The sequence below is a fragment of the Phocoena sinus genome, chromosome 17 (assembly GCF_008692025.1).
Source record: "Phocoena sinus isolate mPhoSin1 chromosome 17, mPhoSin1.pri, whole genome shotgun sequence".
NCBI lineage: Eukaryota > Metazoa > Chordata > Mammalia > Artiodactyla > Phocoenidae > Phocoena > Phocoena sinus.
Window position 1 is genome coordinate 79233970 of NC_045779.1, and position 22170 is coordinate 79256139.

The 22170-nt window shown below is 57.5% G+C and overlaps 1 protein-coding gene across 14 annotated transcripts in view; it reads right to left on the reverse strand.

The window, feature by feature from the left end:
* Positions 1–22170, reverse strand: part of ARHGAP39 (Rho GTPase activating protein 39) — a 127837-nt gene that overhangs the window by 6872 nt on the left and 98795 nt on the right. For 7 of the 14 annotated variants that reach the window (XM_032609656.1, XM_032609645.1, XM_032609649.1 and 4 more), the window contains 8 exons: positions 15720–17079; positions 13321–13882; positions 7496–7588; positions 4307–4380; positions 3937–4046; positions 3639–3764; positions 2347–2998; positions 1015–2266 (listed from right to left, as the gene is read on the reverse strand). In XM_032609656.1, the coding sequence (XP_032465547.1) occupies positions 2072–2266; positions 2347–2998; positions 3639–3764; positions 3937–4046; positions 4307–4380; positions 7496–7588; positions 13321–13882; positions 15720–17079 (3172 nt within the window). In that variant the 3' untranslated portion in view covers positions 1015–2071. Of the gene's footprint in view, positions 1–1014; positions 2267–2346; positions 2999–3638; positions 3839–3936; positions 4047–4306; positions 4381–7495; positions 7589–13320; positions 13883–15719; positions 17080–22170 lie in introns of those variants that run through there. The other 7 variants (XM_032609654.1, XR_004346406.1, XM_032609652.1 and 4 more) reach the window with 7 other exon arrangements.

Sequence of the window (22170 nt, forward strand, 5' to 3'; positions counted from 1 at the left end):
CGCGGAGCTCGTCCCCACCCCCCGGGCTTTGCTTGTTCCCCGGACCCCGGCGGTTCCGACACTTCCTTCTCTGGGATTTAGGGGCGCGCCGCCCTGCCGTCCGGCTGGGAAAGGGGTGGCGGGCGGGGCCTCCCGACGGTGGGGTTCGGGTGTGAGACGCGGGTGCGGGCGATTTCGGGAACAGGGATACGGGCTGGGGACGGGGCGCTGCCGGGCATGCGGGCCCTGTCCCTCCGCCCTCGGAGGCTGGTTGCTCTCACGTGGGCGAGGTACCCGCCCTGTCTCTTCCCCCAACCCCTAGGAAGCCCCCCACCCCCACCCCGGTGGAGCAATCTGCCTGTCCAGCTGGGTGCTGAACGGAGAGGTGGTGAATAAACACTGCCTAGAAGCCTATGCCAGCTTGCGGGTAAGGTAGCTCAGAAGAAGCCCCCCTCCCAATCAAGCAGGGCTTTCGGGCTCAGTTGTGATACCCCAGGTGCCTCGCACCTTGCGCGCCTACCTGGAGTCTCGTCCCCGTTCCCGGGAAGCTGCCTTGCTCTCCCCCCCACCCCCTGCTGCCCCCATTCATTCTCCCTTGGCCTGGCTTCCACCCTGGTGCCCACACCAGCAACCGACTGGCCGCTGATAGCTGCCCCGCCGCAACTGGAAGGAATGGGATGCGACAGGCTCGCAAGTGTCCATACGTACTTTATTCACACAAAGTGTTGTTATCTCTCGAGTCCGTGCATCATAGCGAGAGTCTGTGGCCGGGCCACCCCTACCCAGGCCCCGAAACCCCCAGACTGAGGACGCTCCCCCAGTGGACACCAGGCCTCGGCAGGACTGGGTTTTTTTTGTTCTTAATAATAAATAAAAACTCAACTCTAAATATATATATATATATATAACTGGGGAGAAATTAAGTTTTACCACAATTGGAACTCAAAATTACAAATTGGAAAATGTACAAACTGAGAGTCTAGATACCTCCCCTCCACCCACCCACCCTACCCCCCCCCCCCCCCCCCCCCCCGCCCCGGCTCTGGCCTCGAGGAAGGGCAGTCGCCGGTGCCCCTCTGGTCCCCCAGTTCAGGGCTCCTTCCCTCTCATCTGCTGCAGGTCATGGATGGGGATGGGGCAGGGTTTGATTTTTGGTCAGAAGCCAAGAGGGTGGAGAAGAAAATGAAGGAATGATCTCAACTTGTCTGCAGAGGACGGGAGAGGACTCAAATAAATAACATTTGGGTTAAGACTGTCATTAGCAAATTTAGTTCTTATATCTTTCGCTCTATTTATATCTCTATACACAGGCGGGTTGGGATGCGGGATAGATTCTGAATTTATAGTTACACGAAGAAAAAAATACTCTTGCCCTCCCCCACCCTGCCCTAATAATGCCTGCCCAACCCTGCCCCCCACCCCAGAGGACTTTGGCTTGGGGGGCCCCTTTCTACCCAGAGAGAGCCTATCGGGCCCAGCACCAGCCAGGTTCTGCTCTGGTGGTGAAAAGCCCAGAGCCCTGGAGCCCCCAAACTCCTGTGCAGTCACCACGCTGGAGGCCACAAGTGGCAGGGGGAGGGGGCGGGAAGGGACTGGGGAGGGCGGAAGTCGCATATCAGGAGACCCCCCCCCCCAGGTCAGGGGGAGGGCAGAGGAAGAGCAAGATGGGCAGCCGGGCTGGGCCGGGGCCAAGCTGAGCGCAGCAGCCCCAGCAAGGCGGCTCGCCCCAGCAAGGGCGGCTTGTGCTCTCGGGCCGGCCGGGAGGGGCAGTGTCACTTGGCTCCAGGAAAACAGAAGGCACTTTCTCGCGGCCGGACCGCGGCTGGCGGTGGGCGCGGCAGCGCCGAACGACACGGCCACGAGGCCCGGCGCGGGGCAGAGGCGCCCTTCCCGCAGCCCCTCTGCCTTGGTTGCGCCTTCAGGCCGAGGGCCCGGGTCGGGGGATGCGGGTTCCAGGGCTGGGGCGGGCATGGGCGGAGCTGGCATGCTACCTCCGCTTCTCGGGCGTCCCCTCCCCCCGCCCCGCGTGCCCCCTGCCCGGGCGCACCCGGGCAGGCTCTGTCCCCACCCACGGTCCCTCGGTGCCCACGCGCTATAGCACGCCCTCCATGAAGGTGGTGTCCAGGTGCTGGATGAGCACGCGCAGGAAGGACATCTCCTTGCGAGTGTTCTCAAAGATGATGCGCGGGTCGTCCGAGCGGCAGCGCAGGCAGTTGGGCGCCATCACCATGGCCAGGTTGCTGACGTCCATCTTGGTGATGGCCACATTGGCGGGCTGCACGAACACCTGCGCGGGGAGCGGGGAGCTGCGGGTGGGCCGGGGCGGGGCGCGGAGGGGCGGGGCGCGGAGGGGCGGCAACCGCCTACCTGGAGGAAACGGATGAGGTAGCACAGCACCAGGCGGTTGATGCGGGGCAGCGCGTGCACCACGGCCACGGCGGCCTCGGGGCTCTCGTAGTGCGCGATGCACTGCTCGTAGAACTCGTGGGGGATCAGGGGCTCCTCCAGCTCCCGGTACCACAGCTTCAGCAGCGACGCTGGGGACGCAGCGCGGGGGTTTCGGCTGGGCGGGGCAGTCGGGGACCCGCCCCACCAGCAGCAAGGGGCGAAAGCGGCCGTGTGTGTCGGGGGTGGGGGCGAGGGGCCAGGACCAGACGGGAGGTGTCCACCCAGCCGTGTGGACTGCGCGGCCGGAGGCCTGCGGGCTCCTGGTCCTGAGGGCCTGGACTGACCCCGAGCGCCGGGAACCAAGAGAGGCTCTGCAGCCACCGTGCGCAGGCAAGCGGAGGGAGGCGCCGCGGAGGCTGTCCAACGGCAGGGGGACGTCTGTGCTGGAAATGGACCAGAGGGCTGTCCCTTCACGACGGAAAGCAGGGAGGGCTGAACCGTCCGAGCTGCTCCTGCTGCTGAGGGGACTGGGGGCTTACCTGGGACGTGGGGGTCCTCCAGGCCTGTAGGCACCTTCCACTGGTCCACCTGTAGCTTCAGGGCATTCACCTCATCAATGTCCCCAGGGACTCTGCCAAGCACAGGGCAGGCCTCAGGGAGGAGGAGCTGGGCTTGCTCAGGGTCAGGGCTGCCTGACCCCTCTCTGCCCAAACGGCCTCTTTCCTACCAGAGGGAAGTGTGGCTGGGGTCCCCTGTCCCAGGCCCCCATCCCTCATCCCTCTGCTGACTGCCCTCAGGCAGATCCCTTCCTCAGAATGGTCCCCGAGGCCCAAACCCATAAGCCTGCTTCCCCACCTGTCCCGGGTCCTGGGTAGGTGAGTCACGACAGCAGGTGCCTGGCCATGTGCCACCCTCCATGGCACAGGGCCATCATCTCCACTCTCAGGTGAGGGCCGTTTGCTGGGCTTGCTGCATCTTTCCAGGCCCTGCCCATGGTCGGTGCCCAAGTACCCTCTGGGCCCCTGCTGGTCATTTCTGCAAGGGCACTGTCCCTGGCTAGCTCTCCTGTCTGGCTTCCGGTGTGCTGCCACTCAGGAGGGAGAGCCCTGCTGACCCACCTCCTAAAGATGGGGCCCTCCCCACCCTCCTGGCCGCAGAGCGCCCGGCCCTTCTATTTGCTCCAAGTTGCCTTCCCTGCCTGCATGCTGGCCTCTCAGGGGGCTTCTCTGGCTGCTCTGAGGCAGGGGCCCGGGGCCCAGGTTGCAGGGCACCTGAAGATGCCTTCCGTCTGGTCACCGTTGAGTGCAAGCACCTCCTCGGACAGCCGAGTCTGCACCCAGGGCAGCTGCCGATCGGGGAAGCGCTCCCTCTGCATGCTCATGACCTCCTGCAGCGCACTGCCAAACATGGACGGGCTGAACACAGCGTTCTTGGCATGCCGGATCTCCTCCACGTTGGGCTTCTTCAGCCCCTGCAAAGGCGGCCCAGCTCTCTGTCCCAGTGTGGCCTGGCGCCCAGCTCCCAGCCCTCCCTCCCCCTACACCCCTGCAAGGGCTGCCCCTGGCTCACCCGCCCTCTTTCCTCCTTCTGTCCTCTCGTCCCTGTGAGCCCCAGGCCCAAGCCGGGGACCCCCAACTCCCTGGCCCCTGAGTCACCAGAGGCGCCTCCTGCTGGGCCACCTGCGGCATCAGAAGCTCCAAGTGGCACCCTCCGCACTGTGAGCCGTTAAGTGCCCCACCTGCCCCCCCCCACCTCCCGCTGGACTCTGTCTAGGCATCACCGGCACAGGCTGCCCACCCACCTCCGCCCGCTGGACCCTGTCCGGGCATCGCCGGCGCAGGCTGCCCCCCCCCACCGCCTCCCGCTGGACTCTGTCTGGTTATCACCGGCGCAGGCTGCCCGCCCACCCCTGCCCAGCGGTTCTGGGAGGAGCTCGTACCTTCTTGGCTCCAGTCAGGGCCGCCTTCTGCAGCTTGTGGTAACAGTACTTGGCGTATGTGCTTATTGCCACCCCTGGAAAAGAATGGTGCCAGTTGGCTTGGCATGGATGAGTGGGAGCAGAGGCTGCAGGCCAACCAGTGACTGAGGAGGAAGCAGCAAGAGGGGTGAGGAGAGGTGGCTCCTGCAAGAACCTGGCGCCCAGGCCCAGCCAGCCTCCTGCCTGCTGCTTGCCCCGCCCAGGCAGTGGGTCCTTACACTCCTGGGCCGCCCTTCAGAAGTACACTCATGTGAAGAGGCGAGGGGGCGCTGCCCCCTCCTCCAGAGGAGCCAGGTTGAAGAAGGAAGCCCTCCGCCAGCCTACCCAACCCTCCCCCTGGCCAGGAAGGTCAGGCTGGGGATGAGGTCTATTCCCCCGAGGGAGTCGCAGGCAGGACAGGGCAGGGCCTGGGGGGGCCCCCTGAGAAGGGTGACCTCCATGTGCTGCACGCCTGCAGGCACTCGGCGCCCATCACCTTGAGCCAGCACTGGAGAAGGGAGCTTTGCGAGGGGCTGGACAGCAGGCCCAGCTCTCTTGCAGCCCGGCTTCCAGCCAGAGGCACTGGACAGCCCAGGGAGAGGCCTTAGCCCACAGGACCTCACGCCTGCTTGGTCGAAGGCTGCCTGGGTGGAGATCAGGGAGAGGGAGGCCCAGGGCCTGGCTCACTTGGGAGGGGCATGAGTGTGGAGGGGATGCCCTGTGCCCTGACCCTGGGTTTTGCTGGGAGGGCAATGCTGGGGAAGGACCACATGGTGACTCTGCCTGAGGGCTGAAGGTGACAGGAGGACTGGTCTCCTTTCTCAAGGGAGGGGGCTTTCTAAAACCTCACCCCTGAAAGCAGAAGTTCTAGCTGGTGGTCATGGAGGGTGGCAGGGCCAGCAATCCGAGGGCAAAGACCTCAGGCCACGGGTCTTTCCAGATACGGTGTGCTGGGGCGGGGGTGGGGGTGGGGGGCTGGAGGCAAAGGGAGGAGGGGGGAGAGGGAGTGGGAAGGAGACCCCACCCAGGGAGGGTCTGAAAGGTGTGGCGCATCTTTCCTGGCCCAGGCCAAGGGAAGCAGCAGCAAGACAGGAGCCATCTGGGCCGGGCTGCCCCAGACCATGGACAGACAGATGGGCTGACCATGTGCCTCCAGGCTCAGGACAGACCCGCTCCCTGTAAGGCTCTGCCTCCGCTGGGCCTCCCTGCCTGAGGGGTGCCTCTGGACCCAAGTCTCAAATACAAACAGAGTCCTTTTTAAAGGAAGCAGTTGTCTGAGGACACAGGGTTCCGTGAACCTCAGTGTGAAGAACACAAACATGTCTGATGCGTGTAAGCCTTTTCGTTTCTAGTTACCGCAAAATACTTCCGTCGTTATAACTGGTAAGGGGAGTCTGGTTTAGAGTAATCTAAGTGAAAACAAACGTTTCTTATAGGTGTTTAAACCGTGAAGAATCTCTTTCAGGTCCCTGGGGCCCCACAGACCCAAACAGAATCCTAGCTGCAGCTACCAATCAGCCAGCTTGGGGACACAGCACTTGGAAACCTTCCGCCACTGGCCCACGTGGGCAGGCTCTGGGCTCAGGGAGAGTGGATGGTGCTCAAGCAAACGGGACCTGGGCTGCAGCTTGAGCACCGGGAGCCCAGAGAGTGCTTGGTGGCAGGGCAGCGGGCGGCGCCTGCTCGCTTTCCGCACCCTGGGAGCATGCCCACCCCTCCCTTGGGGGACAGCCTCCTGTCCCTGGGCTCGGGGCCCGTGGGCAGACTTGCCCTGACCTCGTGTCACAGGGCTTCCTGGGACCAAACCGGCCTCTCCAACAGGCTGTGATCTGAATATCCTTGGGCCACCACCTCTCACCTGGCGATTGTGGTGCAGCCTTTCCAGGCCTTATTTCCTCTCTGTAGGATGGGGACAGGTGCCCATGAAGGGCTGACCTCAGTCTGGCATGGAGTGAGGGCTCAGTTGAGGGCTGCAGCTGCTGGAGTCCGAGCTTTTGTGGGCAGACCAAGGACTGAGGCCTCGTGTGCCTGGAGTCTCAGGGCTGGGGCACCTCTGCTGCCAGGGCACAGCCTCCTGGGCCAAGACTATGGGGTGTCTGAGTGCCCGTGGCCAACCCAGGGAAACCCACATGGTGCTGTGGGGGACTCTGAGTCCACTGCCCCGTTCTGGCCTTGCCAGGGCATGCTCCCACCCAGCGGAGAAATAGCGGCCCCCAGAGCGACCGACAAAGCAGCCCTCCCAGAGCCTCTGCTGCTGTGCCAGGTGTCCAGGCCAAGAACCTCGAAGGCTGCTGGGTGTGGCCAGGACCTGCCACCTCTTGGCACGGACTCTGCTGGGTCCCGGGGGAACTAGCCCCCTCCTCTGACCCACTCAGGGCTCCAACCACCCCCGGCCCACAGGAGCCTGCACTCTGTGCCCCCAGCCCCCCCCTCACTATTGCATCGGGACTCCAGTGGATGGAGCTCAAAGCTCCTTCCCCAAGGACAGGGCCCCAAGGGTGGCTGGGAAGCCTGGACTGTGGCTGCCCCCCTTCTTCTGGTGAGGGTAGCATGTAGCCAGAGAGCTTCCCAGAGGAAGGGGTGCCAAGGGTGAGTCTCACAGGAAGAAGAGTGGGGCAAGTGTGGGTAACCAGGTACAGGTGGGATGGGGGCTGGTCCCAGGGCCCTGGTGCCAAGAAGGGAGGCTCATGGGACAGAAATGGACGGCTGGGTCTCCTGGCCAGGAGAGCACAGCCTTGGGCTAACAGGGCTTCTCGGGAGCTTGGGTGGGGGTGGGTTGTGCTGGGGGCCCCAGGGAAACAGTGCCAGGCTTGGCCCCCAGCCCCAGGGGTGGCCCGGCTGGAGGTCAGGGCTGGGGAGGCACCTGCCCACAGGGCACTCCCTCACTTCGGGGTGCCTCCAGCAGGCCCCGCCCCACTGAGAACCCAGCATGCACTTTGGAAATTGTTCTGAGCACCGTGGAGAAAGGCGCAGGGCAGGTCAGGTATGGCCTCTCCCAGGAGCCCTGTCGACGACCTGGGCTTCCAGCCCACTCAGGAGGAGACCTGACGGTTAGTGTCCCCCCACTGTCCCCCAGCCCAGAAGCGGTTAGAGAGAGGAGGCCAGGCGGCCGAGGCCGGAGAGCAGAGCTGTGCAGAACGCAGCGCACAGGGGCTGCGGGAGAGGCCCTACCATCCGGCTCCTCAACATAAGGCTTGGGTTTCTTTCTCAACTTGGACTTCTTCTTACTGTTCCTTTCCAGAAGCGCTTTCATGTGCTGTGTCACTGGGGAGCAAACAAAGGGTGAGGCCACAGAACACAAAGAGGAACACGTGCCCACACGGTCCCACTCGGGGCTGACCCTGGGCAGCTGGGAGGTCACTGCCCCAGCCTGCTGGACTCCTCAGAGGGAGATGGGCTGATGCCCCGCCAGAGGTGGAGGGGAGTGCCGGGTGGGGGCGGGTGTCTCGCTCACAGTCCTGGGCACAGGGGTGGGTGTGTGGGCACACCTGGGTCGTGTGGCTGGGGAGGTGCCAGGAACGTGCCCCTGGGCAGTGGGGAGAGGATGTGGTCAGCTCATGACCCGCTGGCCGACAGAAAGGCAGGGGTAGGGAGCCCCGAGAGGGCCGCAGCCCAGCCATCTGGTTCCTACGTGGCTGCGCTCCAGGGGCTGAGTGGGTGCTGAGTGAGACAGAAGGGGCCTGGCTCCCCTCTCTGGCTGACCTGGGCACCCCCCCCACACACACACCCTGCACAAAATAACTCAGCACTGTCGATCCGGACCCTCCATCCCCCCATCCCGTGCTCTGGAAGGAAGTCGAGGCACACAGCCCACACTGAGGTGGGATTCACGCTCCCCTCATGGTGGACCCTCTTACCTACATAAATTATTTGTAATTCTTTTTTTCTTTCTTTCGTTTTTTGGCTGCATTGCGCGGCATTTGGGGATCTTAGCTCCCCAACCAGGGATCGAACCCTCACCCCCTGAAGTGGAAGTGTGGAGTCTTAACCACTGGACCACCAGGGAAGTCCCATATATCTATCTAATCATTTATATCAGTATGGGCTTAGGGATATTCATCTTACATTGTCGGCTTACAGTTCAATATGACTTTATTCTGTTCCTTAAAGTGCTCTAGCTGTGGCCCCGGGGAGCTCTGTGTCCTGTGACCCGTGTCCTGTGACACGCCCCATCGTCTCCCCTCTGGCACATCCTCCCTTCTGGCACTGCATCTTGTACATTCCCTACCCCAGCCTTAGAATCAGCTGTTTCTCCAGACAGCTCTGGTTCCTTTTAATGGAAAATGGTAGAAACCAAGAGCTGCGGGTCAGGTGTCCTCAATGCTATTGGGGTGTCACTGCTTCTAGGCCCTAGGCTGACAGGGCAAGGAAAGATACGAGGTTGAAGAGACTCCCTTCTCTTCAAAGTTTTTAAATCAGGAATGGAATGTTGGATTTTGTCGAATGCTTTTTCTACACTTATTGAGATGATCGTATGTTTTTTTTTTTTACTCTGTTGATATGGCAAATTACATTGATTGATTTTTGAATGTTAAACCAACTTTTCATTCCTCAGATAAACCCCACTTATTCAAGATGCATTATCCTTTTAATATATTCTTGGATTTAATTTGCTAAAATACGGTTCATTTTTGTCCTATCCTCATGAGGGATACTATCTGTGCTTCTCTTTCAAATTTTTGGTAATGCCCTTTTCTAATTTTGATATAGAGAGAATTGGGAAATATTCCCTCCACTTCAATTTTCTGAGTTAATTGCTATACAAACAATGAAATAGTTGATAGAATTCACTAGTGAAGCCATTTGGGCCTGGAATTTTCTTTGTGGGAAAGTTTCATAAAGTACCAATTTCTTTAACAGACATATGATTTTTCTGGTTATCTATTTTTTATTGAGTGATGTTTGGTAGTTTGTGTCTTTCAAGGAATTTTTCCATTTCCTCTAACTCGTCATATTTACTGGCATAATGTTGTTCATAATATTTCCTTATTATTATTATTATTATTATTTTTTTTTGCGGTACGTGGGCCTCTCACCGTTGTGGCCTCTCCCGTTGCAGAGCACAGGCTCCGGACGCGCAGGCTCAGCGGCCATGGCTCACGCGCCCAGCCGCTCCACGGCATGTGGGATCTTCCCGGACCGGGGCACGAACCCGTGTCCCCTGCATCGGCAGGCGGACTCTCAACCACTGCGCCACCAGGGAAGCCACTCCTTACTTTTTGATATAATTTCCTCTCACTGTTTTTAAGTTTCTTAAAGTAGCTGAGATAACTGATTTATTTCCTAATACAGACAGTTAGGTGCCATAAATTTCCCTCTAAGTACTGCTTTAGCTGCATCACACAAATTTTAATGTTTTGTTTTCATTTTCTTTCAATTCAAAATACTCTGCACCTTCCTTTTTCATTTTTATTTGACCCATGGATTGTTCAGTAGTATGTTCTTTAGTTTCCAAATACTCAGGGATTTTCCAGATATCTTTATGTTGCTGATTGCCAATTTAATTCCACTGTGGTTAGAGAACACACTTTCTATGACTCACATTCTGCTTTTTTTTTTTTTTTAGTATTTATTTTGTCTGTGCCGGGTCTTAGTTGCGGCACGCGGACTTCTTAGTCACGGCACGTGGACTCTTAGTTGCGGCATGCATGTGGGTTCTACTTCCCTGACCAGGGATCAAACCTGCACCCCCTGCATTGGGAGTGTGGAGTCTTACCCACTGGACCACCCTATGACTCACATTCTTTAACCTTTATTGAGACTTGTTTTATGGCTCAGAGTATGGCCTATTTTGAAAAAGTGGCTGAGATCTGAGTCCAGATGCTCTGGGTGCAGAGTCTTTAACCTTGCCTACTCCATTGTAGCTGCTTTGCTTCCTAAACAGACCTTCAACTAGTCCTTTTGTTTTCAGCTTCGTGGTCACTCCCACTTCCATACCACTGCTGGAGGAAGCTGGCTCCACCCGCTGCTGCGCTTTTTAGGGTTTGCTACTTGCTTCGACTCGTCAGCTTCCCCACCACCTGCTTGGGATCCACGTTTCTTGGTCGGCCCAGTCAGTTTCCAGCCACTTGTCCATGTGCTTTTCAGCTTCCAAAGCATGGTTGCTCTTCCTCTTCCATTCTCTTTGTCCTGGTGGGTTTCAGTATTTTTTATTGTGATAAATTATACGTAACATAAAATCTGCCATCTTAACCGGCTTTAATTGTACAGTTCAGGGTATTAATTACATTCATATTACTGTGCAATCGTCACCACCATCCATCTCCAGCACTTCTTCATCTCCCAAAATGGGAAGTCTGTACGAATCAAACAACTCTCCATGTCTCCCTCCCCGTAACCCATGGCACCCACCATTCTGCAGGAACTCGACTACTCTAGGGACCTCATACACTTATCTGATTCGTGCAGTATTTGTCTTTTTGGGTCTGCCTTATCTCACTCAGCATAATGTTTTCAGGATTCAGCTATGTTGTAGCCTGTGCCAGAAGTTCCTTCCCTATTAGGCTGAACAATTCCATTATGTGTACAGATGACATTTTATTTATCTATTCATCCATCAATGGACACCTGGGCTGCTTTCTACCTCTTGGCTATTGTGAATATGCTGCTATGAACATGGGTGTACAAATATCTGTTCATGCTCCTGCTTTCAATTATTTTGGGTATATACCCACAAGTGGAATTGCTGAGTCCTACGATAATTCTATTTTTAATCCTTTGAGAAACTGCCATTCTGTTTTCCATAGTGGCTGCAGCATTTTACATTTCCTTGTGAGGTTTCTTTTTCTGCCTTTAAAAAATTCCTTCACTGTTCTTTTATCGTGAGTTCAGGGTGGAATGCAAGTAAATGCACGTGATCGTCCTGCCATCTTCACCTGGAAGGCAGCGTCTTGCTGTGAAGGCACATGTAGCCCTCAGGGTCTGCAGCCTTCTCGTGTGCTCTTTGTGGAGCATCCCTGTGATGCCTGTGCTGACAGCACGCTTAGGGAAGTTCAGGGCAGAAAGGCTGTGGAGTCACCTGGTGGTGGCTGGTACAAAGGTGTGACCACGTGCGAGCCGAGGCTAAGCCAGGGGGTGGGGTCACGTGAATTGGGGTTCACTGTGCGGTACCTTGTTCCCTCGGAGTGGTGACCACACAGCAGATGTGAAACACGTGCTGGCACATGAATCAAAAGCTTCTGAGGCCAAGGCAGGCAGTGTGGTTCAGGGTGAGGCCCCACACACGGGAGCCAGCTCAGCTCTGCCCCCGTTGGTGCTCCCAGGATGGACTGCATTTCCTTTTTCTAAGCACAGGCTAGGTCCTTCTGGGCTGATGGGGCCTGCCCTCCTGACTGGCAGCCGGCACCCATGTTCTCGACAGGGGCCAGTGGGAGGAAGATCGAGGCCTCTCCTCTGGGCTCAGTGACGAGCAGGGCCTGGCAGAAAACGCCCACCCAGGAGTGGGTCTCAGGGCTGGAGACAGGGCTTTGGCTGGAGGGCAACCCTGTGCCACAGATGTAAGACCAGATCCCACAGACACAGAACCCCGCTAGCGGGACCACACAGACCCAGCGTGGTCTGTGGGCAGAGACCACCGGGGCCTCAAAACCATGACTGCCAGGCTGAAGCTCGGTTCTCTCAGTCTGGCTCCTATGGCACAGACACTAGGGCGAAAGTGCACTAACCTCCGTGCAAAACCGCAACGTCCAGCTCTTCATGGACGCCCCAGCCAGAGAGGGCACAGCCTGGAGCCTCTGGCCTCTGTCCACGGCTCACTCACCTTTCACTCAGCAAGCACTCCTGGGGCCCCCGAGGGCTGTGTGCTGAGCGGCTGACACACACTTCCAAACCTCCAGCTCACGGCAGGGACGTTTCAAGACCTTTTTGGAAGAGGCTGAGGTGAACCATGAAGCCACTGGGGGCCCACCTGCTTCTGGGAAGGTCTGAGAAGACAGAGGCGGGTCCAGGCTGCCCGCTTCGTCCAGGGAGCCCCCTGGGGAGACCCGTCTGCAGTGTTCAGTGATCTTGCTTCAAAAACTGCAAGCCTGAGCAAACATTTCATGGCTTCCAAGATCTGCCCCTAAACGGCTGGTGTGCTGGATGGTGCCTATGCTTCACACACCTTCCCCGGGCCCCCCCACTGCCCTGCAGCCCTCATCGCTGTGTGCACAGGCCTCGGCCCCCCACACCTGGGCTGGGGCAAAGCCCTGGCTAGACCAGCGTGGATGGCCACTCCCACTGAGCAATCTTTGGCACGGCAGACACTCACAGACATGGACACGGGGTGGCAGACGGCCTGCTGCACTGGCAGGCGCTGCCTGCAGCTCCACCCCCATGCTCACCCTGCCCAGCCCAAGGCAAGCACCGCCGGGCTGGCGGGACCGTGGCCCAGAGTCCTCCCCAAGGAAGGCCAAGCGGGGCCCACACAGACCTGACGCATGGCCTTCAGGAACCCCAAGCAGCCATCAGCAGCCTGCTGTCCATGGTGGTCCCAACCTCTGAACGCCTGAGGCGGCTCAGGCCAGCTCAGCTCACAGCACCTCAACAGCCTATGGCACAGACCCCTCAGACCCAGCGCTGGGCCAGGGCGCCCATCAGAAGCCCCCCTGCGATGGCCACAAGGCATAGTGGCCAGGGCAAACGCTCTAAGTGCACACAGGCTGACTGGCCTCCCTGCCCTCGTCAGGCAGGGTGACCAGGACGGTAGCCTCAGAGTGGAGTGGGTGCCAGCTGGCGGAGACATGGGTCCTCAAGCAGACCCCCACCTGTCAGCCCGTGGCCAGGGAGGGACCCTGTGCCACAACTGCCTGTGGCTCTTCTCAGGGCCTCAGTGCTGAGAAGGGGCTGCCTGAGGGCCCCGCATCCCAGTGCCAAGGGAGGCCAAGGATGTGCGCCTCCGGGAGATGCTGTGTTCGTGTACCTGCTGCTGCCAGGTGCCACCCAGCGCAGACGGAAGCTCTAGCCACAGCCTGTACTTGAGCTGGTGGCAGAGCCCAGGGGTCCTGTCTGGGTCTTACCTTTGGTGTCGTTGACGGGGTCCATGTGCCGGTAGATGTAGCCCTCCAGGTAGGAGTGGAACTTGGGCGTGGGCGGGAAGAAGGCCAGGCAGATGGCCATGAGCTCCCAGCCGCGGGCCAGGCTCTCGAGGCGGAAGTTCTCGGTGGTCTGCCGGCACAGCTGGATGTAGAGCTCGTCCCGCAGGCCCTGCACGCTCCAGCCCTTGGTGGCGATCTCCAGGGCCACGTGCAGCGGGTCGGCCTTGGCGCGCCGGTCGCCCATGTACATCTGGATCAGCTTGAAGACCTCACAGGCCTCCTTCTTCACGTGGCGGTCGCTGGTCACGATCATGGGCTTCTTGATGGACTCGCTGCTCCACGCCAGCATGTTGGCAATGGACACCTTCCGCCGGAAGAGGCCCTGTGTGTGTTTGTTGAAGTGCTTGGAGGCCCAGTTCTCGATGTCGGTCTCCGAGGACGGCTTGCGAAGTGTGAAGGTGGGGAACACGCAGCTGGCGCTGGGCATCACGCTCCGGGTCTGCCGGCTGCTCTCGAACTGGGCGCAGGTGCCAAGGTCCTCAGACTGGGGAGGACAGGGGGGCTGTGAGGGGGTGGGGGCCCGTGACCCAGCCAGGTGAGAGATGTGGCCCCCCTACCTCAAGCGGGACCTGAAGCTGCTGTAGGAGAGAGGCCTGGGCGGGGTGGGGTGGGGTGAGGCCGGGCCTGGGCTTCCAGCTCTGCGCCTTGTACTGGTCTCACAGGGACCCAGAGAAGCCCTCCCTCTGACTTTTACCCTGCGGGCTTGGCCTCCGGGAGGTGCCTGCCCTGGTCTGGAGACCGAGGTTTGGGGGTGGCCAGCATGGGTCTGGGGGCAGGAGGGAGCCGCGCATGTGTCTCGTCAGCTTCTTGGGCTGCCGTAGCCCCAGGTGGGAGAGGGCCCAGGGACGCTGCATCCCCAGTGCTCATAGGGCTCTCCCCAGGCAGGGAGCTGGACCGTGCGTGGATGCAGGAAGGTGCTGCCTCCTACTGGCCTTGCCGCGGCTGTTTGCCTTCTGCTGGTTCAGATGGGAAGGTTAGCCCCACAAAGCAGCAGAAACCCCCAGATGCAACATTTGACAGAGAAACACAAATGTCTCTGGGCCACAACGGCTGAACCCTTTTCCCCAACAAAGATAGCGTTTGGAGTCTCGGGCATCGGGAAGAGCGATGCCATGCAGAGGGGCAGAGCCAGGCCTGAGAGGGCCGTGGGCTGCGGCCCTCCGCTCCCGTGATGCTGGGAAGGGAGAGCGTTGCCCCAAGCCGCACCCCCACCGCCACCCCCGCCACCAACAGCCTCCACGTACCTGCACTGAGATAACAGCCCCTCACCCAACACTCTTTAGGGGCTCCTGTCCCCTCTGTCTGGGAGGTGGGCTCTCGTCCCCAAACCCGTGCTGGCCTCCCCAACCCTTGGTCTTGAAAGCAGGGAAGGTACCTCCCTGAGCAGCGCCAGGAGTGGACCTCGGTCAGGCCCCTGGAGCCCACGCGTCCTGCTGTCCAGGTCACATGCTGGGAGCCAGGTGCCCCAGGATGCAGCTGTTCACACTCCACCTACCACCTGCCCCCCCGCCTCTTCCCATCTGTCCTGATGTCCTCCTGTGTTACAAGCCACAGACAGAAACGCTGCTCTGAGCTCTCCAGTCTGGAGGAACACTAAGTGCCCCGGGGGATGCTGGCCACCTAAGATGCCGTAGTTCTTGGGCATGTCTTCCCCACCAGGACTGGGGGTGGACATGAGGATCCTGACCCCGGGAGGCCCTGTGGCCAGTGCCAGCTCTGAGCAGAGGCCAGGGCAGACCCTCAGCCTTGGCTTCAGGCAGCAGACTGGTGAGAAAGGTCAGGGACCAGGAGGTGAGAACGAGGATACTGGGCGACACCAAGCCCTGGGCACCATGCTCCTTGCACGCAACCGGGACAGAAGGTGCACAAGGATCCCGAGGGCCTGATGGATGCCCACGCCCAGCACTGAGCAGGGAAGACACCGCAGGCTGGGCTTCTGCTTTGGCTCCAGCTACAGTGTGGGGTTCTGGGAGCCACCTGGGGCTTGCTGAATGTGTCCTGGCCCCAGGCTCTGAGCCACCCAAGGAGCGCCTGGTGCTCTACCTGCACAGCTCCTCACCTGAGAGCCATTCACAGGTAGAAGAACAGAGGCTCAGGGCTCAGTGGGCAGGTGGCGGCCTCTGTGGCCTGGAATCAGGACATGGCCTCTAGCCCCCTGGTGACGTGGCAGCACTGTGGGGCCTGGCCAGCAGCTGAGGTAAGAGACCCCCGTGCTGGCAGAGGCCTGGGGGGCATCTACCGTCTGTCCTCACTCATGCCTGCTGGGAACCGTGAAGCCACACCACCCCTGCCCGGGGACCCGGCCGCGGCCCGGCCCCTACCTGAGAGGGGTGGAGGTAGGGCTCCGGGGAGGCCAGGCTGGTCTGCACAGACACGCTCTTCTCGAGCAGGGCCTGGGGGAAGGCGAGCCGGTCCGAGGCGGCCCTCTGCCAGTGCTTTTTGCTCTCCTGCTGGGCCAGCGCCTCATCCTCGCTGAAGGCGCGCACCACAGGCCCAGGCATGGGCAGCGGCACGGCCCCGTCGCTCTCGTAGCCCGAGCCGTCCTGCTGTGAGTCCCAGCTGCCCCTCTGCTTCATGTGCAGGCGGGCCTGCTGTGCCTCCCAGGCCAGCCGGGCCTGAGCCAGGAAGGGCTCGGCCTCGCCCCGGGTCCCGTCCCCCTCACGCGCCTCGCCCTCTGCACGCCTTGTGGGCGCCAGGCTGGGGCCGCACAGGGGCCGCTCCTCGGTCAGGGGCTGCTGGCCAAGCAGGTCGCGGTCCCCGGGGCCCTCGGTGGGCAGGGCGCTGGGGGTGTGGCACGCAGAGGGGTTCCTGCTCTTCCTCTTTCGTGTGCTGGGGGAGCAGCCCGTCGAGGACATGGTGTCCTGCTGGCTGGACCAGGACATGGCATCGTCCTGGGCCTGGGGCGGCGCCATGGGCGGCTGGGCGGGCCGCAGCTCGGGCCCCTCCATGCTGCTGTAGTCCCCGGACGTGGCCCCTGGGCGCTGGCCGCGCAGCAGGCAGGGGCTGGGCTGCAGGGAGAGGGAGCCGCCGCCTGGGTGGGGCGAGTACTTGTGCCTCGGGCCCGCGCGCAGCTTGGGGCTGGAGCCGGCCTGCTCCACATACACCAGCTGGCGGACGTACTCCTTGCCAGCCGGGCTGTACTCCAGGCTCAGGTAGCGCTCGGGGCACTTCTGCCTGGTGAGCACCAGCTGCTGGTAGGGCGACGTGGAGGCCTGCTTGGGCGGCTTGCGGCTGGGAGACCGCCGAGGCGAGCCGGCCTGATAGCCCCCGCCGGCCTCAAACTGCACATCCATGGGGGGCTCGTCATAGATGGGGGCCTGGTACTCCACGGGGGGCTCTTCGTAGAGGGGGGGCTCGTAGGCGTAACGCGGGGAGGACGGCTGAGAGTCGGCGGCGGGCTTGCGGGGCTGGGCCAGCAGTGGGGAGCAGCTCCCCAGCTCAGCCCTCTTCAGGAAGGGTGACGGCCTCCGCTCTGAGAAGAAGACAGGGCCGTCCGCGTCGGAGGTGAAGGTCTGTAGGCTGGGCGAGTGCTGTCCCCCAGAGGGTCTGCGGGAGCGACCCCTGGGCTGGCTGTCCAGGGGGTAGCCGTTGCCCTGGGGGGAAAGGAAGCTGGGCTCCCTGTCGGCAACTTTGATGAGCATGCGCTCCTTGGTGCCCGAGTTCCAGCGGAGCGAGGAGGTCCTGGTGGGGGCGGGGGGGGGGGGGCGGTGCAGTACAGGTTACCTGGGGAGGTCCTGGGGGGGGCAGGTTACCTGGGGAAGTCCTGGGGGGAACAGGTTACCCAGGGAGGTCTTGGGGGGGGCAGATTACCCGGGGAGGTCCGGGGGGGGCAGGTTACCCGGGGAGGTCCTGGGGGGGGCAGGTTACCCGGGGAAGTCCTGGGGGGAACCGGTTACCCGGGGAGGTCCTGGGGGGGGCAGATTACCCGGGGAGGTCCGGGGGGGGCAGGTTACCCAGGGAGGTCTTGGGGGGGGCAGGTTACCCGGGGAGGTCCTGGGGGGGGCAGGTTACCTGGGGAGGTCCTGGGGGGAACAGGTTACCCGGGGAGGTCTTGGGGGGTCAGGTTACCTGAGGAGGTCCTGGGGGGAACAGGTTACCCGGGGAGGTCGTGGCGGGGGGCAGGTTACCTGGGGAGGTCCTGGGGGGAACAGGTTACCTGGGGAGGTCTTGGTGGGGACAGGTTACCTGGGGGAAGTCCTAGGGAGAACAGGTTATGGACGAGAGGAGGAAATCTGACCCCTTTGCCAGCCTGGACCCATTACCCACTTGCTGACCTCATGGGTGTCTGAGGTCAGGGCCCAGAGGCCTGGTCATTTCTCACTGTCCTCTTCACACCCGCCCCCCGGGGGCTGCAGGCTGTGGGGGCCTGGTGCCTCCTGGGGCTCCCAGCAGTGAGCTCTGCACTCTTCATAGGCCCTGACCTCTGGTCACTGCAGCCTAGAGTAAGCTGCCCTCCTGGCCTGGGAACTCCCCTCACACATTTCCCTGCAGCCTTCCCCTCTGGGGGCTCTCCTGATCCGGGAGCTTCCCCCAGACCCCAGCTGCTGCCCACGGCAACACTCCCTGCCAGGGCCTCTGTGAGTGTCTCTGCTCTGGTCCCACGCTAGAACCAGGCACAGAACTATTTCTGTAAGGAAGAGCCAGGAGGGGGGCCTCCCAGGGGCCTCTCTGGCTTTGGAATCTATGAGTACTGCCCTGCAGGCCTCACTCCCGGGCTCAGCACCTGCCTGTGTTCCTACCAGGGGTGGTCAACACATCCCTTGTGCATCAGCATCTCAGGCCTTGGATTTCAACCACAGAGGCTCCTGTGAACTCCAAAAAGGCCAACTGCCCTCCTCTGACTGCCCACACACAGTCGGCACTCTGCACCTGGACAGAGACGATAAAACTGTCCCCCAGTTCCTGAGAAAGCCTGCATCAGGCTAAGGGAGAGCTGGGGAGCTGTGGGGCCCAAATCATGGCCCCGCCACCGAGCGCAGGGGGCCACCCAAGACGCTCAGCCTCTTCTGAGCCTCACTTGCCTGGTGACATGAGTGACGCTGCCCCTCGGGATACACGGACTTGACCACACACCATATCCGCCCACTGAAGGTCTAGGTCTGCACCACGTCCCACAGCTGTACCAGCCACGACGGGCCGGACCAAGTCCCAGAGAGATGAGTGGGGCTCACCTCTGCCACCTGCTCCCCCACCCCAAGAGACTCCTGGCTGCTTTAAAGATTTTCCTTTTACATTATTTATTTATTTATTTATTTATTAGTTGGCCGCATTGGGTCTTTGTTGCTGTGTGCGGGCTTTCTCTAGTTGCGGCGAGCCAGGGCTACTATTCGTTGCGGTGCGCGGGTTTCCCGTTGTGGTGGCTTCTCTTGTTGCGGAGCACGGGCTCTAGGCACGGGGGCTCGGTAGTTGTGGCTCGTGGGCTCAGTAGCTGTGGCTTGTGGGCTTTAGAGCACAGGCTCAGTAGTTGTGGAGCACGGGCTCTAGGTGCGTGGGCTCAGTAGTTGTGGCTCGCGGGCTCTAGAACACAGGCTCAGTAGTTGTGGCGCACGGGCTTAGTGCTCTGCGGCATGTGGGATCTTCCCGGACCAGGGCTTGAACCCATGTCCCCTGCACCAGCGGGTGGATTCTTAACCACTGTGCCATGAGGGAAGTCCCTTTGGCCCATTTTAAAATCACGTTGTTTTCTTACTGCTGGGGTTTAAGAGTTCTTTGTATATTTCAGATAACAGTCCTTTATCATTTGTGTCTTTTGCAAACGTTTTCTCCTAGTCTATGGCTTGTCTGCTCATTCGCTTGACACTGTCTTCCGCAGAGCAGAAATTTTTAATTTTAATGAAGTCCGGCTTATCAATTGTTTCTTTCGTGAATCATGCCTTGGACGTTGTACCTAAAAAGTCACTGCCAAATCCAAGGTCATCTGGGTTTTCTCCTCCGTTACCTTCTAGGAGTTAGTTTTGTGTTTTACATTTAGGTCTGTGATCCATTTTGAGTTAATTTCCATGAAGGGTGTAAGGAATGTGTCCAGATTCATTTTCTTGCCTGTGAACGTTCAGTTGTTCCAGCACCATCTGTTGAAGAGACCATCTTTGCTCCGTTGCATTGCCTTTGCCCCTTTGTCAAAGATTACTTGACTATATTTATGGGGGTCTATTGGTTGTTTCTCCAGTCTATTCTATTTATCTATCTATTCTTTTACCAATACCACACTGTCCTGATAATGGTAGCTTTGTAGTAAGTTTTGAACTCGGGTAGTATTATTCCTCCAACTTTGTTCTCCTTGAATATTGTGTTGGCTGTTCTGTATCTTTTGCCTCTCCATAGAAAATTTTTTAAACATCTTTATTGGAGTATAATTGCTTTACAATGGTGTGTTTTCCATAGAAATTTTATTATCACTTTGTCAATATCCACAGAACAACCTGCTGGGATGCTGACTGAGACTGCACTGAACATATAGATCAAGTTGGGAAGAAGTGACATCTTACTCCATTTATTTAGTTCTTCCTTGATATCTTTCATCAGAATTTTACAGTTTTTCTCACATAGATTTTTCACATATTTTGTTAGATTTATACCTATTTCATTTGGGGGGGATATTAATGTCAATGCTATTGATTTTAACTTCAAATTCCACTTGTTCGTTGCTAGTATATAGGAAAGCAATTGACTTCTGTATATTTAGCTTATATCCTACAACCTTGCCATAATCACTTAGTTCTAGGAGTTTGTCAGTTCTTTAGGATTTTCTACATAGATGATCATGTCATCTGTAGACAAGGACAGTTTTATTTTTTCCTTCCCAATCCGTATACCTTTTATTTCTTTTTCTTGTGTTACTGCATTAGCAAGGACTTCCAATACGATGCTGAAAAGCAGAGGTCCGAAGGGAAACCCTCGTCTTGCTCCTGGTCTTAGTGGGAAAGCTTTGACCTTCTCACTCCTAAGTGTGATGTTAGCTGTAAATTTTTTATAGAAATTCTTTATCAGGTTAAGGAAGTTCCTCTCTAGTTCCTAGTTTACTGAGGGTTTTTTTTTTTTTTTTTTAAATCATGAATGGGTGTTGGATTTTTGCCAAATGCTTTTTCTGCATCGGCTGATACGATCATGGATTTTTCTTCTTTGGCCTATTGATGTAATGGAGTATTACTGATTCTCAAATGTTGAACCAACCTTGCATAACTAGGATAAATCCCACTTGGTCATGGTGTGTAATTCTTTCTATACAGTGGTGGATTTGATTTGCTAATATTTTGTTGAGGATTTTTATATCCATGTTCATGAGAGAGACTGGTCTGTAATCTTCTTGTAATGTGTTTTTCTGATTCTGATATTAGCGTAATACTGACCTCATAGAATGAGTTAGGAAGTATTCCCTCTGCTTCTATCCTTTGAAAGAGACTGTAGAAAACTGGTATAATTTCTTCCATAAATGTTTGGTAGAACTCACCAGTGAACCCATCTGGGCCTGGTCCTTTCTGTTTTGGAAGATTATTAATTATTGATTCAACTTCTTTAACAGATGTAGACCTATTCAGATTGTCTATTTCTTGTTATATGAGTTTTGGCAGACTGTGTCTTTTAAAGAATTGGTTTATTTCACCTAGGTTATCAAGTCTGTGTGCACAGGGTTGTTCATAGCATCCCTGTATTTTCTTTATTTTTATTTCTGTTTTTTTGGCCATGCAGCTTGCGGGATCCTAGTTCCCTGACCAAGGATCGAACCTGGGGCCCTCAGCAGTGAAGGCGCAGAGTCCCAACCACTGGACCACCAGGGAATTCCCTGTATTTTCTTTTTAATGTCCAAGGAATCTTTAGTGATATCGCTTCTTTCATTCCTGATATTAATAATTTGTGTCCTTTCTCTCTTTTTCTTAGACTGGCTACTGCTTATTGGTTTTATTCATCATTTCAAAGAACCAGGTTTTCATTTCATTGATTTTTTTCCATTAATTTCCTATTTCAATTTCATTGATTTCTGCTCTAATTTTTAATATCTATCTTTTCTTCTGCTTACTTTGTACTTAATTTGCTCATCTTCTCCTAGTTTCCAAGAATGAAAACTTGGATGATTGATTTTAGATCTTTCTTCTTTTCTAATATATGCACTTTTCTAATATATGCACTGATATAAATTTCCCTCTAAGTACTGCCTTTATCACACCCCACAAATTTTAAGTTGTGTTTTCATTTTTATTCAGTTCAAAATAGTTTAAAATTTCTCTTGAGATTTCTTCTTTGACCCATGTGATATTCAGAAGTGTGTTGTTTAACCTGCAAGTATCTGGGGGTTTTCCAGCTATCTTTCTGTTACTGATTTCTAGTTTAATTCCATTGTGGTTTGAGAGCAGATACTGTATTATTTCTTTTCTTTTAATTTGTTAAGCTGTGTTTTATGGCCTAGAATGTGATCTATCTTTTCTTTTTTTTTTTTTTGCAGTATGTGGGCCTCTCACTGTTGTGGCCTCTCCCTTTGCGGAGCACAGGCTCCGGACGCGCAGGCCCAGCGGCCATGGCTCACGGGCCCAGTCGCTCTGCGGCATGTGGGATCCTCCCGGACCGGGGCACAAACCCGTGTCCCCTGAATTGGCAGGCAGACTCTCAACCACTGTGCCACCAGGGAAGCCCATGTGATCTATCTTGATGAAATTATTTGATTTGGAAAAACTGCCATTTAATATCTTGTACAAATGAATCATATTTATTAAAGTGAGTGTCTGATAACTCCAAAATACAGATCTCTGGTGGGTCTGTTTCTACTATCTGTTTTTGTTC